The sequence below is a fragment of the Mustela erminea genome, chromosome 3 (assembly GCF_009829155.1).
Source record: "Mustela erminea isolate mMusErm1 chromosome 3, mMusErm1.Pri, whole genome shotgun sequence".
NCBI classification, from domain to species: Eukaryota; Metazoa; Chordata; class Mammalia; order Carnivora; family Mustelidae; genus Mustela; species Mustela erminea.
This window is the reverse complement of record NC_045616.1, coordinates 102747823-102763907: the sequence shown is the minus strand read 5'-3', so window position 1 is coordinate 102763907 and position 16085 is coordinate 102747823. Positions and strand designations below refer to the sequence as shown.

At 51.0% G+C, this 16085-nt stretch overlaps 1 protein-coding gene across 1 annotated transcript in view; it reads left to right on the top strand.

The window, feature by feature from the left end:
• Positions 1–16085, top strand: part of ERGIC1 (endoplasmic reticulum-golgi intermediate compartment 1) — a 105339-nt gene that overhangs the window by 50653 nt on the left and 38601 nt on the right. The window contains exon 3 of the mRNA XM_032334901.1: positions 6155–6227. Coding sequence (XP_032190792.1) covers positions 6155–6227 — 73 coding nt within the window. The remainder of the gene's footprint in view (positions 1–6154; positions 6228–16085) is intronic.

Here is a 16085-nt window from a genome sequence, read left to right as displayed (position 1 = left end):
AAACACGAAAGAGGCAAAGACCAACACTGGGGCCATCTGAGTCACAGATCACAGTGTGATTGCCTCATATGCTGAAGAATTATGAGAAAGGAACATGAGTCTGTACGGATGTAAATAAATGGGAGAGAAGGGATGACTCTTCCTTACAGAAGAATTCCAAATAATGTAGATGAATAAGTCCCCCTCCAGGAGGTCAAGTTTTATTCTCCTCTCCCGAGTATGGGCTGGACTCAGCAACATACTTGCCAAGAGCAGGGAACAGGGAGGAGAGAACTACCCAGAGACAACACCTTAACCAAGCAATGAAGGTTGACGTCAACCAGTGAGAAGTCTTGGGCACGTCACGCACCCCGATGGGATATGATGGGAAGGACTCCTCCCCTCGGAGGGATCGTCCCCAAAAGCCTGTCTCATCATGGGAAGATGTCGGCCAGTCCCAGGGGACATTCTATGAGACACCTGCCAGTACTCTTCAAAAGTGACAGTGTCTTAAAAACCAAGGAAAGAATGAACTGTCAATGGATTCAAGACTCAGGACACAGGGTGACTAAATGCACAGCGAGATCCCAGGTCAGGTCCAGGAACAGTGAAAGGGAGTTAGTGGGGGAAACTGTGAAAGTGGAGTGCAGTCTGTAGCTTCGTTAGTGGTTACGTGAATGTTAATTTCTTCACTTCAACAGCCGTGTACTGTGGTTATGGAAGATGTTGACGTAAGGAGAAGCTGGATAAAGGGCATACAGGAACTCTCTGTGTGTCTATTACTACTCAACAATGAGCAGTTTACTAAAAACTCACTAAAAGTGCCATGTAAGCAAGAACACTTTATAGTCCCATATTCTGGATGAGAAGATGCAGCCAGAGAGGTGCAGAGATTTGTCTGAGGTTTCATAGCTCTCGAAAGGTACACCTCCCTGCAGCCCCTACCTGGCCCCTTGCCAGCCTTTCCAGTGTTTGGTGTGGGAGAGGGACCCTCCCTGTGGACTATCCCCGGAGCGGGGCCCTGGGGTTGGGCAATCAGGTTGGAATCCATGGCTGCCTCCCAGGGTGGGCCATTGTCAGGTAGGGGCATGTCCTTGGAGATGACCTCAACTGGTCCTGGAGTTCCAGGGGGTTCCAATGAGGTCCCAGCCCTCCCTCATTGATATTATGGATGCCTTCTCCAGCCCTGGGTCTCCACATCTCTAGGGAAGGGAACAGAGCAGCCAGGTAACGGGATGCCTGTCCTACGGGCTTCAGGTCTCGCTGAGCTGGGTTCATTCTCCTTTCTGGTAGCTAGGTGACCTTGGGCAAGTCCCTTCACCTCTCTCTGATCCTCAGTTTTCTGATTGGGGGAATAAACGAGTTCCCACCTGTCAAGTGCAGGATATGCGCCAAGTCCTCAATACTTGGACTCCCCTTCTCTTGTTGTGGATCTCCAGGAGCCCCCTCCAGGGGCCTGTGAAGGTCTGTGACAGCAGATGCTGTGATGCTTGGTGCCTGTGTCCCCACAGAGAGGACAGTCAAGGCACGTCAGAGGCAAGGGGCTCGTTCATCTAGCTGTTCTACTAGTTTATAAGCCTGGTCATAAAAATTTGAGTGAGGTGTCCTGTCCCCTCCCTCCCACCAGCCAGCAGTTCAGACCTCTCCATCACGGCCTCTGCGGTCTCACCCTTGTCATGTATGTGTGACTGTCAGGTCTGTATCCTCCTGGAATTTAAAAAAAAAAAAATAGATACAGGTTTGATTATACCAATATCGTTGTCGCAAGCAGAGAAGGGAGCATACCGTGCACACCAATCGTCCTACTCTGTTTCCCAACTGATATATCCTGGATACCTTTCATACTGGCACACAAACGGCCCGCTACATTCCTCCCTCCTGCCGTGTCTGGCAGCCCACAGTTCCGTCATCTAGGTGACCCACGGTTTATGTAACCAGTCTCCTGGGGTGGACATTCTTGATTCCGATTTATTGCTATTGCTGACATCCTTGTCCATATATTTTTATATCCTTGTATGGTTATTTCTGTAAGGTAGCTTTCCTAGAAGAGGAATTACTGGGTCAAAGGGCATGTGCATTGTAAAATTGAGAAGGTACTGCCAGATGGCCCTCCAGGGATGTGGTCTGATTTGCAGCCCCAGTCACAGCATGCAAGACAGCAAATTCCTTTACAGAAGAGGAAAAGGGCGTGAGGCATGGGAAGCCAGCCCTTAGCTACCATTTAGTGAACAAATATTTATTAACCAGGTCTGGGGTCCAGGTCCCGTGCCAAGTCCCAGGATCGTGTTGATGAATGGGCTTTGGTCTTTGTCCTTAAGGAGCACACAGCCCAGCAGGGCAGCAGACCCAAAATGGTCCCATCTCATTACGTTGTGATTGTGCTATTAATAACTGAGGGAAACAGTGAGGGCGTTGGACACTTGCAGATCAGGGTTTGAATTCTGCCTTCTTCACGTAAGCGGCTGTGTGGCCTTGGACAAATTCCTTGACTTCCCAGAGTCTTGGATATTGGGTCCTGGGTCCAGTGTCCCCCTTTGTGGACTGCATCTGGGTTTCCCACTTGTACATGTTCTCAAGGGGTCACAGTCCTACCACTGCCTGAGTCCATTTCAGAAGAAGTCTGGTATCAGAGAGCCTTAGCTTCTTGCCCAAACATGGGTGAAAAATCCTCATCCAGCCTTCAGGACCAGAAAGGCCTTTCTGGTTGAAATACCTCCTACCTGCCTACATGTTTTTCTTTCATTCGTTCATTCATTCATTGATCATTCATTCAACAAATATTTATTTCATACCTTCTCTGAGCCAGGCACTGTGCTAGACCCTGAGGCCACTGGTGGCACCGAGACCTTGTCCCTGTCCTCCTAGAATGGAGCACTGGTACGGTGAGCAGTCACAGAGCATGTCATCGGACACTTGGGTTTCAGCTGAGCAGACTCAGCACTTACCGTGTTCACCTGCTGGGCTGACCAGGCTTGATCCAGGCCTTGAACAGAGCACGCAGATTTCAGAAAGCAGCCTTCTGTTCCTGTCCCGTCACCCTCTGATCTACATTGAGTTCGAGCTTTGGAGCCCTTTTGCAGGCTTGGGGCAAGGAAGGCATTTGGAAGACCTGACTTGATCTAGGTCAGCACTGACCTTCAGAAATACCTCCCTATTTTGTGTCTGTTCATTACACCAGCCAGTGGGTTGCTGGGGCTTGAGAGCGGTTTGGGAGGGGTGAAAATGATTCTGAAACACGGGTCCTATATGAAACTGGAGGATTCCAGGTGAAAGGTGTTTTGCATGGTGGTGGGATTCGTTCCCAGACATCATAGCTGTAGTTTGCAGGTGAGAAAGAGAAGGACGTGAGCCGGGAAGTTAGGACGGGCGGCTGCAGGAGTGCGGTGCCTGGGTCCAGCAGCTGGAGAAGACATCTGAAATTCGTTTCTTTGCCACAAAAGCAAGCAAGCAAACATGACCCCTCTGTATAAACCGGTGAGGCATGTCTTTAGACCGAGGTTGCTGAGTGAACAAAGCATGGTTGAAAAGGATGTATACGTTATGTTCTTATTTTCTTAGAGAAAAAAAGGATTTGTACATCTGTGCTTAATGCCCGTGGAAGGAGGCAAGACCATGGTTCCGATACCTCTGGGCAAGGGGCTGCAGATCGGGAGGGGGAAAGAGACTCAATACACTCTTCCTTTTTATGCAGCTTGATTACTTTTCTTCTCATGTGCCTGTATTACCTCTTCTGAAAAGAAAAGAAAAAGAAAAAAGAAAACCCTTTAATACTGGGTGCCTGTGTGGCTCAGTCATTAAGCCTCTGCCTTCAGTTCTGGTCATGATCCCAGGGTCCTGGGATCGAGCCCCACATCCGGCTCCCTGCTTGGTGGGGAGTCTGCTTCTCCCTCTCCCTCTGCCTGCTTGTGTTCCCTCTCTTGCTGTGTCTCTGTCTGTAAATAATATATATAATATATAGCATATATATTATATAATATATAAATAAATAAAATCTTTAAAAAAAAAAAAAACCTTTAAATACTGCCCCATACAGCTTTCTCAGTGTTTGAAGAATTGAGGAGTTATTCTAGGATCCTATAGGTTGGTCTGGTTTTAGAGGTGTGGTGGGACTCGGGATATTCCTGTCTTGGTCTTTGCTTGGAATCCTAGATTTTGGCGTTTCTTAGGGCAGAATTCCCAGGTTCTAGGCCTTTCCCCCCACCTGCCTTCTGGTGTATTCCAGGATCTGGTCTTTTCCTCTCAGAGCCACCATTTCTACACACTTCACAAGGGCTTGTTCCCCCAACCCCCGTCAGGTGGGAGGGTGAGATGACAGGGTGGCTGTTCAGGCTCCCACGGCAGGGCATGAAGTAGGAGCCCAGCGAACATTTGTTCTCTTCTTTCTTCACTCAGAATTCATCTTTGTTCGTTTTAAGGTAGGTAGGTGGATGGATGGATGGGTGGATGATGGATGGACGGATGGATGGTTGGATGATGACTGTTTCGCATTTATCACAGCGCTCAGCCAGTCCAGGAGCAGGCTACCAAGAAGGTAGCAGAATCAGCAAGTGGGACCAGAAACTTTTTTTTCTTTGCAGGAAACTAGGGGCCACCCCATTTGTCGATCACCTTCTGCTCACCCTCCAAGGTCTCCCTGATGAAAGTCCTAGTAATGAGGGAATGCTCAAGCTTTTATTACCTGCCAGGCACTATTTCAAGCCCAGCCTCTATGTGGTAGAGATTCTCAGAGCAGCTCCATAAGGCATGTTGCCATTTAACAGATGAGGGAAGGGAGGCAGGGAGAGGTAAGTAACTTAGAAACCCACAGCAGATGAGCTGTGGGCCATACTCTGTAGGCTCTTGCCCACTGCACACCTGTGATAAGCCTAGAGGAGACATGCTCAACCCTCACTCTGTACTCTTGGGGATGACCCTCCGCTGTGTGCCCAGCTCTGGGCCAGGCATTGGAGCCGTGGAGTTACTGCCTTCGGGGATATCATTTTAGTGAGAGAACCAGCCACAAATAGCCAATAAAGTGTGGAAAGTGTGAGAATAGATACTGGGAACACAGAGGAAAGAGCGACCAGCTCCACCTCTAGCAGTGAGGGGAACTTCCCACCAGAAGAGACATTTGAGCTTGGTCTTGGCCCACGAGGTCAGGGAGGAGTTCACCTCTCAAAGAGGAGGTTGAGGAGGAGGGGGAAGGGGAAGAGGAGGGACAATGGGGAGGGGCAGAAACCACAGGTACAAAGGAACAGCAATAAGACCCATATTTATAGAATGTCACCTGCTCAGTGTGGCTAGGCGGTTAGATGTTAGGAGAGTATAAGGAGATGGGGCTGGAGTTGAGGGAAGATCCTGGGGCACTGGTTATGTCTTGCCTCCAGGAGTGGCTCCAGGGGTCACAGATTTCAACCACATCAGGGACCCAGTGAACGAGATAAATATGAGTGATGTGGGTCAGCTCGAGCTGTGTTCCACTCTCTGCATTTCAGACCCATATAAAGAATTCCTTCCATAAGGAACTCTCCCTTCTCTTGACGCACAAGTGCTCAGTTATCCTCATTTTTCTGACCTCTGATGAGGACATGGGCGCAGTGTTCATGGTACGGCTGGGAGCAGCCATGAATGGGGACAAACAGTTGGCCTCAGCCTGCGCATCAGGGAGGCGAGAGGGACTGCTGAAGTGGCCAGCTCAGAACCCCCTGTGGGAGCAAGGGCTTGAGTGTGGTGGAGCATCCAGAAATCTGGACTTCTACGTGAAATCAAATTGTTCAGTGTCAACTCCAGATTTGAAAAGCCATACCACTTTTGCTGAACAGAACACATTCGTGGGCAAGCAGTTTGCAAGCTCTGTTGTTGACTGAACTCTGTTAATACGCGCTTGTGGAAGGAAGCCAGGCTGGCCCCCCTGAGGACCTGCCTACCTGGGGGGGGGGGGTCAGTCCCCACAGGAGGGTCAGCTCGGTATCAAAAGCAGTCTGCCTTCCTGGGAACAAGGGCTGCTTCGACTAAGAAGGGGCTTTGGAGGGTCAGTGGGGCCTCTCTCTTGTTCCCTCTAAGCAACTTTCCTCAGAGGGCCGGGGTTGGGGCGGGGAGGGGGGGAGGAGAGGGAGAGGTGGGGGAGGGTAGGGCAAGCCCCCCTCAGCCAGTGCTCTCCACCCTTAACAGTGTGTCTCTGTGTTGTTCCTTCCAGTCTCTATCTGCTGCTGCCTCTTCATCCTCTTCCTCTTCCTCTCGGAGCTCACCGGATTCATAACAACGGAAGTGTAAGTTCCATTCCCCGCCGAGGGGCCATTCTAGAGCTTCCTGGGACCCCAGATCAGAGGAGGGAGGTACTTTAAAAAGGAGAGAGGCCTCTGAACCTTCCAACTCTCTCATTTCCAAGCCCACATCCATCACTCCTCTATTTCTTAAAAGGGTTTTGAAGTTAGAGCAAAAGCACACACTGTTTTGTTGAAGCTGAAGAGAACATTTGGGTTCCGTTCTGTGGGGGGGCCTCCTGGGTCCTCAGATGAACAGAAATCATGGACCCATCTCTGCTGTTCCTTTGTTTAGCCAGTGAGCTTTTTTCCCTCTGATTCATCACAGGGTCATTTGATGTGAAAGCTGGAGGAGTTCAGAGAAAGGGGTGCTGCTTCCTAGCCAAGGGGGGCGGAGCTGCTGACATCAGAGCCCGGCCCCCTCATCTAAGCCCCCTTCCCTGCTCCGAGGCCCACCCTCAGTGAGGAATCAGCGTGGGCTTCCTGGCAGCGCCTGACGCATTGTGAATCGATCCCTGATTTCTAGAATTATCCGTTGCCCAGATAACCTAGTAAATGCTCTGGGGTATGTGTAACACAGAATGCCATTGGGATTATTCAGTCACGGCCTCATCGGCTGCCCTGAGGTGGAATTAGACCCCAGAGCTTCCTGCCTTAGCCACTGGCTCAAGACTTCCAAGCCTCTTCATTCCTGTGTTTACAACCCAGAAAGTCATCACGGGGCAGGGCCCTGGCCACCCACTCCCCTGTCCAATGCTGGAATTTTCTTTCTCGCTCATGGAATTTCTTGGTTTCCTTTGCCTCCCTCTCAGCCACAGGACAATAAGAAACTAAAAACATCGTTGCCTAGCCCAAGACAGGCCTTGTAGCTGAGGGAGTGTTCCCACCTTTAATCCTCAAACAGGCCTGGGATGTATTTATCCTCTGTTTACAGATGAGGAGAACCGAGGCTCAGAGATGTGAGGGCCTTGCCCATGGTCTTACATTGAGGAGGGGGCTCCTCAGGTCCACCAGTCTCCCGGGCCCACAGGCATGTCGGTCCTATCCATTCCCCACTATCACCTGCCAGCCAAATCTTGTCATTCCTGCCCTCCACTTGTGTGGGACAGTTTGCCTTCTCTGTCCCTTTGATCCCGTTCTTAACCCTAATGGCACCAAAGCCCAGGGGGTCTCATGGAGTGGTGGAAAGAGGCGTCATTAGGCCCAGGGCCAGGAGTCTGCTTGATTACCACTTTCCTGTGTGGCCCTGGGCAGGTTGCCAAACCTCTCTGGCTCCCAGTATTGCTGGCCAAACAAGGGAGGGTACACCAGAGTCAAAGCCTCCAGGTCTGGGGAGGCTTGTCTGCTTCCCAAGACATGAGCACCCAACCATGCAAGGGTCAGAGAAGGTTCTTTGTCCCACTCCTAATGGGGTGGGGTACACATTTGGACCCCTGAATTTTCAGGGTCACCCCATCATGAGTCGGAGTTGGAAACAGGGACAGCAGCAGGATATTAAGACCTACTCTCTGCCATACACCTGTTGGTCTTTGCAGGCTGCAACCCATTCCCTGGGCGGGGGTGGGCGTGGGGGTGGTGGTGGCTGCTGCACACCCCCCTAATGTTCTGAGCAAGGTGAGTGGGGTACATATAGGGTGCATGTGTGATAGCAAGGAGGGAGCCCCAACTGTATATCCCAGACAGGGCCACTAGGGAAGTGCAAAGGCCCTGGGGCAGGCATTACCTGGTGTACATGCAGTGTGGATAAAGAGCTGGTATAGCTTTGGAGCAAAGTGAACAAGTGGAGAAGGTAGAATATGGAGGAGATAGGACTAGAGTGGACAAGGTGTTGCCCACTGTTGTGTATTAATAGGACTCATTCTTGGTCCTAAGCACCCAGAAATCAGAAACCAGGTCTGCCTCCTTCATTGCTGGGTGATTCCATGCTCAGAGGAGCGGAAAATGCCAACAGTGGGCACACACCAGGAATAAGCGAACAGGACTAGAATATATTAATTAGTGAAAAAAGGCTTTGAAGATAAAGCAGGGCAAGGCACAGAGAAGGTATGTGATATTTGGTGAGGTTTAAATAAGATTTATCCCGGAAAGGTACTTAGTGGAGCACCTGATATACTTTAATACCCATGAATCCTAGCTCTTCATGCATTCATTCATTTTCTATTTATTTCCCATCTAATGCGAAAAAGGTGGTAAGGCCACTCAGCACCTGCCATGTAATGAACATTCCATGAATATCAATTTTCTCGTCCCCTGCCCTGAACTGAGAGCAGTTTCCCTCACCTCCTGCTGACCATTGTGAGCTGCAGCTTATCCAGCTGGCCCTCAGGTCAGCTCAGGATGAGGTAGGCTGCTGAGCCAGCGGGCCCCGGACAGGTAAGTTGTGACGTCGGAGCTTGTGACCGGAGCAGGTGGGGCGCCACCAACTGTGTTAAGGGCCTTTCGGGCAAGCCTGGACAGCTTGTTCTGTTGAACCAGGACAGGGCTCACTCCTTTCCCAAGAGCACACTGTGTTCCCACTGCTCTGCCTGCTGCCCTGCTCCAGGATTTCCCCTTCCTGACCCCCCGGGAGCATCCTGGACACTCTGGTCCCAGCACCTCCCAGGAGAAGAAGAAAGATGAGGGGTGAGTGGTGGAGTAATCAGCCTGGAGGGCTGCTCATTGCGTGTTTACCTTTTGTTGTCTGCTAGGCTCTTCATCTGCATTGTGAGTGGCTGGAGGGAGAGAGGGAGGCAGGCCGGAATGAGAGTCCTGATCCCAGGCAAAGGCCCAACTCTGATGCTGCAGGGACCCCAGTGCCCCTTCTCCCCCCGCTGCCACATGACCACGGTGCAGAAGTGCCCAAAAGGAGTCTGTAGGAGTGAGGACTGAGGACTCCACGAAAAGTCCAGAGGGAGGATTGTTCTGGTCTTCCTGGTGTCAGAAGATTCTCTGACCCCTGGGAAGGCCTGCCAGTTTGGGAAGAAATGAAGGTCACAGTTCTTTAATGGATGGCTGGCCCTCCCTGGCAGTTTTGTGACCACAGTGTGTCAGCTCCCCCTGCCACCATGAGATCGTATTCTGAGGAAATGAGGTCACTGCTGGTAGGATCAACATTGCTCCAACCCCGACCTGTGGTTATCAGTGACATAAGACACTATTCTAGCCTAGCCCGGTAGGGAAGGAGGCCTGTTTGTGTGGTTGGGCCCTAACTTGGGTTTAGACAAGCCATTAATTACCATTAATTATGGGGAAAGTGGCCCCATAGGGTGCTCTGCAGCTTCAGGTTTCCAGGGGGAGCAACGTCCCCCACCCCGCCCAGACAACATGGCTGCAAAATATTCTAGGCTTTGACTGCCCAGGCTTGGCTTTGACTGCCCAGGCTTGGCTGCTCTTAATTATTAACCCCATGAGGAATTATAATAAGATGTGGCAGCTGGAATGCTCCGCTGACAATTTATAGTATAATACAGTGTGTTGTACTTTCTAATTACAACATGCCCACCAACCACCTGGGTTAGCACTTCACAGTGATCCTCTCATCTAATCAACACAGAATCACTTGAGGGATGTTCTCCTGTTAGCCTTAGCCCCACTGTACAGCTGGAGAAACTGAGGGCCCAGCTTAGGCCACAGTGGGGTTGGTGCAGCCAGAGTCAAACCCAGCCTTGGCACCCCTGCGCTGTCATACCACCCTTCCCTCCCCAGAGCATTTTGCGTCCCCTCACTTCCACCAGGTGCATGGGGGCTGCTGCCTTTTGGTCAGAGTGTTTGACTGGAAGACTTGAATACACCCTTCCATGGTGAGATGGCCAAGCAGGCAGCTAGGACTCCAGGAAGCAATTGCCCACCTAGTGGGAACTTGGAGTGACCCTGAACTGTTTCCTTATGTGCTCCGTTGCAGGCCCCGAGTGGGGAGGCCAGGAACTTAACCAGGAGGAGAACCTGGCCGTCTCCCACAGAGCCTGGGTTACCCATTCTGAGGCCTGCATTGGGCTCTAGAGCTAGGTAGAGAGACCCAGGGCTGACGTGTAAGGGAGCACTGGCGGGCCTGAAGGCTTCCGAGCATGGAGTGACTGGGCCAGGTTCATGCTGTAGCACAGTCACCTCTTGTGAAGGTGAACAGGGGACAGGGTGACCCTGATGGCCAAGGCCCCGGAGAGAGAACTGGGCAGTGGCGGTGGAGAAGGGGGTGGGGGCCGGACTTGGTGACCGAGAAGGGAATTTTTTGGCCCCCCACCTGGTAGGGCATAGGTAGGCATACTTATTTATACCTGGAATGGTCAGGATTTAAAAGAAGGTCCTGGAGAGCTTGCTTACATAACGTACATCCCTCCCCCTCCAGCCCAGGCCCTTCTGTGGGCCTCACTGCTGTGTAAGTTTCCATTAAATCAAATTATGAAGCACAGAGGTCAGCGACTTTGGGCAGGAATCTGAACTATTCAAGTGCTCTTCTAAAAGCAAATAAAATTGTTTTCCATAGATGTCATCAGACTCTCGCCTCAGCCTAGAATTTCAGGGCCCTTGGTTACATTCCACTGTACTCCCCCACCCGTACACCTCCCGAGTCCCTCCCTTTCTCTCCCTACATGGCCGCCGCTCACTGACCCCCACACAAGCCAGCCAGCTCCCTGATGCTGTGCGGTGTCCCCCAACGGGGATGCGTGCCCCTTTCCTCCGCCCGCACACGTTACTTACCTCTCCCGTTCATTCTGCAGACGTAGCGATCTCGTGCTCTCTGCTCCTTGTCCAGGTTGGCTGGAAAGTCATATGCGGCAGAGCCCACCAGGGTGTGGCAGACGGAGGTGACCGAGGGAGGCTTGTGGGAGGGAATGGTCCCATCACACCTCCATGCCCTGTGGGTACTTGGGCCATGGGTGGAGATGGGGTGGGCTTCTGAAGGTTATCAGAAAGATGATGACACCTGCATCACAGGTCTGCTGGGGACACTTGTCTCGGTTTTTCATTGATTCCATGCCCCATCCAGTTTAATAAAATGGAAAGACCCTAGCTGTGGTCTCCTGTGGGTTTTGTCTATCTTCCTCTAAGCCCAGTTTCATCCTTGTGAGGAGAGAATGGTAACCCCACTCAACATTGTCTTGCTATGGCTATTAACTGAGATACCACATGTGAAAGCCCCGGCATAGTGCTTGGCCCCAGCGGGCTGCTCAAAACTGAAGTACCTTTGATTAGTTATAAGCAAAGCCACTTCTTATACGGGCCGTAGAATATATCGGGGCTGTGAAGCACCTTCAGTCCATTAACACACTAATCCTTGTGATGAGCAAAGCAGCTTCGGAAGAGCACAAACTTTGTTTTCCTGGGTTGCTGCTTAGGCCTTTTATAGTATGATAACCTTACTCACACTCAGAGTCTGGACACTGAGATAAGGGCTTTTGAGTTGAGGATGCCCGCCATGAGTTCCCGCTTTTATTTTCCTGGGCACCTATTCCAATAACTGCTTAGTGTTAAGGCGGGAGGAGAGTTGGTGACCTCAGACTTTGCCCCAATCATCTTAGAAGTAGTAAGTGCTCGCTACCCCCACTCTGTCTCCTGCTTACCCCTGTCCGCCCCCTGGCCCACGGCATACACACCCCCACTCCTGGTTGCTGTAGGTCAGAAATCTTGGGACTCTTTCTTCCTTTGTGTGGGTGGACTGAAACTGTTTCTTCAATCAAAATGACCCTGTGGGTTTCACTTCCCCAAAGTGGGAGCTCTGGTGCCAAGGGAGCTACCTAGCAGCACCATGTGGGTGGCTTGTGGCCCCTGGTTCAGCAGGTCATAACCGTCGTGTTCTCGATGTAATACGCCAGCCGTGGGCCCCTCCGCACAGTCCTTACCACAGTGCTGCGAGGTGGATGCCTGTTATTACCAACTCGGTAAACATTGATATTTGTGAGAACAATAACAGTAGGGGACGCTTTCTTATCGAGCACTCACAGTTGAGTAAGATTTTGCCTGTTCGTGATTGTCTCCATTTTACAACTGGGAAAACTGAGGCTGGTAAAGGCAAAGGGCCTTGCCTAAGGTCAGTCGGCTAGTAGGCGGCAGAGCCAGGATTTGAACCCTGGGAGTCTGGACTCACCATGATGCTTTATGCTCTTTACCAAGAAAGTCCCGTGCAAGGCCCTCAGAGAAGTGAGTACCATATACACCCCCGTCCTGGGGCAGCCTGTAGCTTTAATGCTCACAGCCCTGGGAAGTAGCCCGAAACCTGACCCCTTGTTTGTTCTTTTGCCCTTCTTTCTTCCTCTTTTCCCTCCCTTCCCTCCTGGTTTTCTTTCCTTCTTTTGAGAGTTGTAGGTAACTTAGGAACAGCAAAGCGTACAGATCTTAAAGCTGAGATCTTGATGACTGTGTGTCTGGGCTCACACTAATGTCACCAACATCCCATCAAGACAACACCTATCCACCAGCTGGAAGCTTCCCTTGTGCCTGTTGTGCCCGAGTTTTCGCGTCCGAGAGACCACCAAGGAACCAAGCACCGATGCAATCACACAAGGGTTTATTCAGAAAGCTTAAGCTTGGGCCCAAGTATACCTGACACAGCGGAGTAGGGACTTGGACCCCGAGCCAGATTACAGTCAGAGTTTTTAAAGGCAGAGTAGGGGTGGACTCGGTGGTGGGTGAGGACAAAGGGGGTTATGGATGATGTAAGTCTCTAAGGAATTTTGGAAGCGAGGTCTCCAGGACCTTGAGGGGCTAGCTGTTGTCTGGGGAAAAGGTTATTCATTACCAATAATAAAAATCTTGTGAGACCCCTTAGATGTATATCAGTGGGTCATATGCTTGGGAATGATCGCTGACACTATCTTGGAGGTTTAGAGATCAAGTTTCACATTTCTCCTATCAAGTGTCCTTGTTAGTGAGATTTTAGGTTAGAGAAATTTAACTTTACTTAGGGCTTGAGGAACTGAGTTATTTGCCTCTGGAAATTGTGCTATTGTTAAGATAGCTGCTTTGTTGTAAACCTCTAGGACATTGGTAAACTGAGGGAGACTCCTGTCTTGCAGGATTGTGATCTCTGCAAGTTAACTATTTGCTTTCCCCCCAGGGCAGCCTGGGGTGGCTGAGGAATGTCACACATACTACTGAGGGGAGGCGAGCGGGTGGAGAGGGGGTGCAAGTCTAGCCCTGACATAAGTACAGCCATCTTGGCAAAGATTTTTGCCAAGATGGCTGTACTTATGTCAGGGCTAGACTTGAGGTCTAGCTGTACCCACAGCCTTGTTCTTCTTGGCCTCCACAGTGCTCCTTCCCAGTCAGCATCTCCCACCAGCACCACCACACTATGGTGACTTTTATTACCGGAGATTAATTTTGCCTGTCTTCAGACTTCATAGAAAGCTTTCCCAGTTTTACAGTTAAGGAAACGACGCTCAGAGGGGTGCAGCATCTTGTCCCAGGTTCCCCAGCTTCTTAGAGGCGGAGCCAGGAGGTGAGCCTAGATCTGTCTGCCTACTGGCTCTGTCTTCTCATCACCCTTGCTAGCGACAGGAAAAATCAGGCCCATGGGTTCCCAAGACAGCAGTAAATCTACATAAGTTGATACCCCTCCAGGTAACCTGACTTCTGGCTGTCCATTCACCTTTTTTTTAAATCAGTTCAGCCTGAGGGGTGTCTGGGTGGTTCCATTGGTTAAGCATCCGGCTGTTGATTTTGGCTCAGGTCATGATCTCTGGGTCGTGGGATCAAGCCCCGTGTCAGGCTCCACACTCAGTGGAGTCTGCTTGAGATTCTGTCTCTCTCTGCCCCGTCCCTCCCCCCACTTAAATAGATAGATAGATAGATAGATAGATAGATAGATAGATAGATAAAAAATTAATATTAATCCATTCAGTCCCAGCCCCAGCCATTAAAGTTAGCTAGCCTTGGCAAGCATCAGCAGGTGACAGGCTCTGGGCAAGCTTGTAGTGCTGCCTGGGTGTAGCAGGAAGCCAACAACCCTAGAACATCTGCCTCTCATTCAGAAGGTGGCAGTCTGGGCGTCATTGGGTAGGCAGCACAGATGATGGAAGTGCATTTATGTTGCAGCCCCTGAGGGCCTTTGAGGAAGGCATCTGGGAGCCAGCAGGCAGGCTCTCCGTCTCTCCCCAAGCACCTCAGCCCCTTTATTCTAGATGGCACTGGGAAGCCTGGGCCCCCCTGGGGCTTCGAGGGTGAGCTCACCTTGGTGCCACACCTGGGATTCACCTCTCGGCACTGAGGTCACCTCCAGAGGATTGCCAGGGGTGACATCATTCCACAATCCCTCAGTGATGTGCTGAGGCCCCGCCTCACAGGTGGGAAAGGTGAGTGGCTTCAAGGAAGACTTTTGCTTGTTTGGGAAGGGAAGCCAGGGTCTCCTTTTGGTGGTGAGGGTCTGTTAATCACCCAGCAGTCTCATCACTCAGTAGCCCTTTGGAGTTGCAAATCAAGGCTGTGGTAGAAATAGGGCCCTGAAGGCTGAGGAGAATTGGGCTGTGGAGATAGCCATTCCTCCTCCTGCCATACCTCAGGTGCTCCTGCTTGCTTCTCTCCCACTAGCTCATTTGTACTTTTTGTTCCCTGATAGGGGCCAACTCTATCAGCCTGCCAAGCAAGAGGGCCAGCCACCCGCCCCCAGCCTTTTTCGCCCTTGACCTTAGCAGTTGAGAGCCAAAGCAGGGGAGATAGCATAGGCCCCTGGAAAGCCTGGGGCTCAGGCAGAAAGCAGACCCGGGTTGGGATTTTAGCTCTGCCATTTCCTGCTGTGTGACCTTGGAGATGGGACTCACCCTCTCTGAGCTTGTTTCCTGGTTCTAAAGTGTGGATCAGGACATTTCACAGGAACAGGTGGGATAACATGAATACACATAGGCCCAGCTGGGACTTTCCTGGTTGAATGGGCTGGATCCCCAGCGATCTGTCACTCTTTTGTCTTCAGGAACATCCTTGTGACTCCCACAAGGAAACAAGCCCAGGATGACTCTTTGAGCCTACTGTTTCTTTCTTTCTTTTTTTTTTTTTTTTAAGGTATTTATTTATTTATTATTTTTTTAAAAAATTTTTTTAAAGGTTTTATTTATTTATTTGACAGATCACAGGTGGGCAGAGAGGCAGGCAGAGAGAGAGGAGGAAGCAGGCTCCCCGCTGAGCAGAGAACCCAATGCAGGGCTCGATCCCAAGATCATGACCTGAGCTGAAGGCAGAGGCTTTAACCCACTGAGCCACCCAGGCGCCCCAAGATTTTTATTTATTTATTTGAAGAAAGGCAGTGAGAGAGGGACTATAAGCAGGGGGAGTGGGAGAGGGAGAAGTAGGCTTTCTGCTGAGCAGGCAGCCCAATGCGGGGCCTCAGTCCCAGGGCTCTGGGATCAAGACCTGTGCCAAAAGCCGATGCTTTACGACTGAGCCCTGCAGGCGTCCTGAGCCTACTCTTTCTTAATTGAGCATCAGCTACATCAATTAGGTGCTAGCAGCATAAAGACAGGGTCTGAGTAAAAACAAAACACCCTTGCCATAGTCAACTCATTCTTTCCCAGAGATGCAGCTATTTACAAGGCTTTCTGGGAGTCGAATTGCTTAGAGCTGCAAGTGTTTATGTTCTACTACCTGTGGACGGGCACCTGGTTCATGTTCACGATAGCCACAGTCCCACTTCCAGCTGCCTGTGCAGCTGTTCACGAGGCCAAGCCTTCAGTTTCAGTTCCCTCTCCCCACGGGGAGTGGTCTGGGAATCAGAAGTGGGCTTCAGACAGAGCCATCCAGCATCCACTCAGCAGCTCCTCAGGGATGTCTCCAAGACACTTCAAGTTTAGCACAGCCACGTGGAACTCGGTACCTTTCAACCCCGCTGCTCTTCCAGGGGCTCCCAGTGCGACAGATGGTTCCAGAAAGAACACGGCAGTCTGCCTGTCTGCCTGTGCC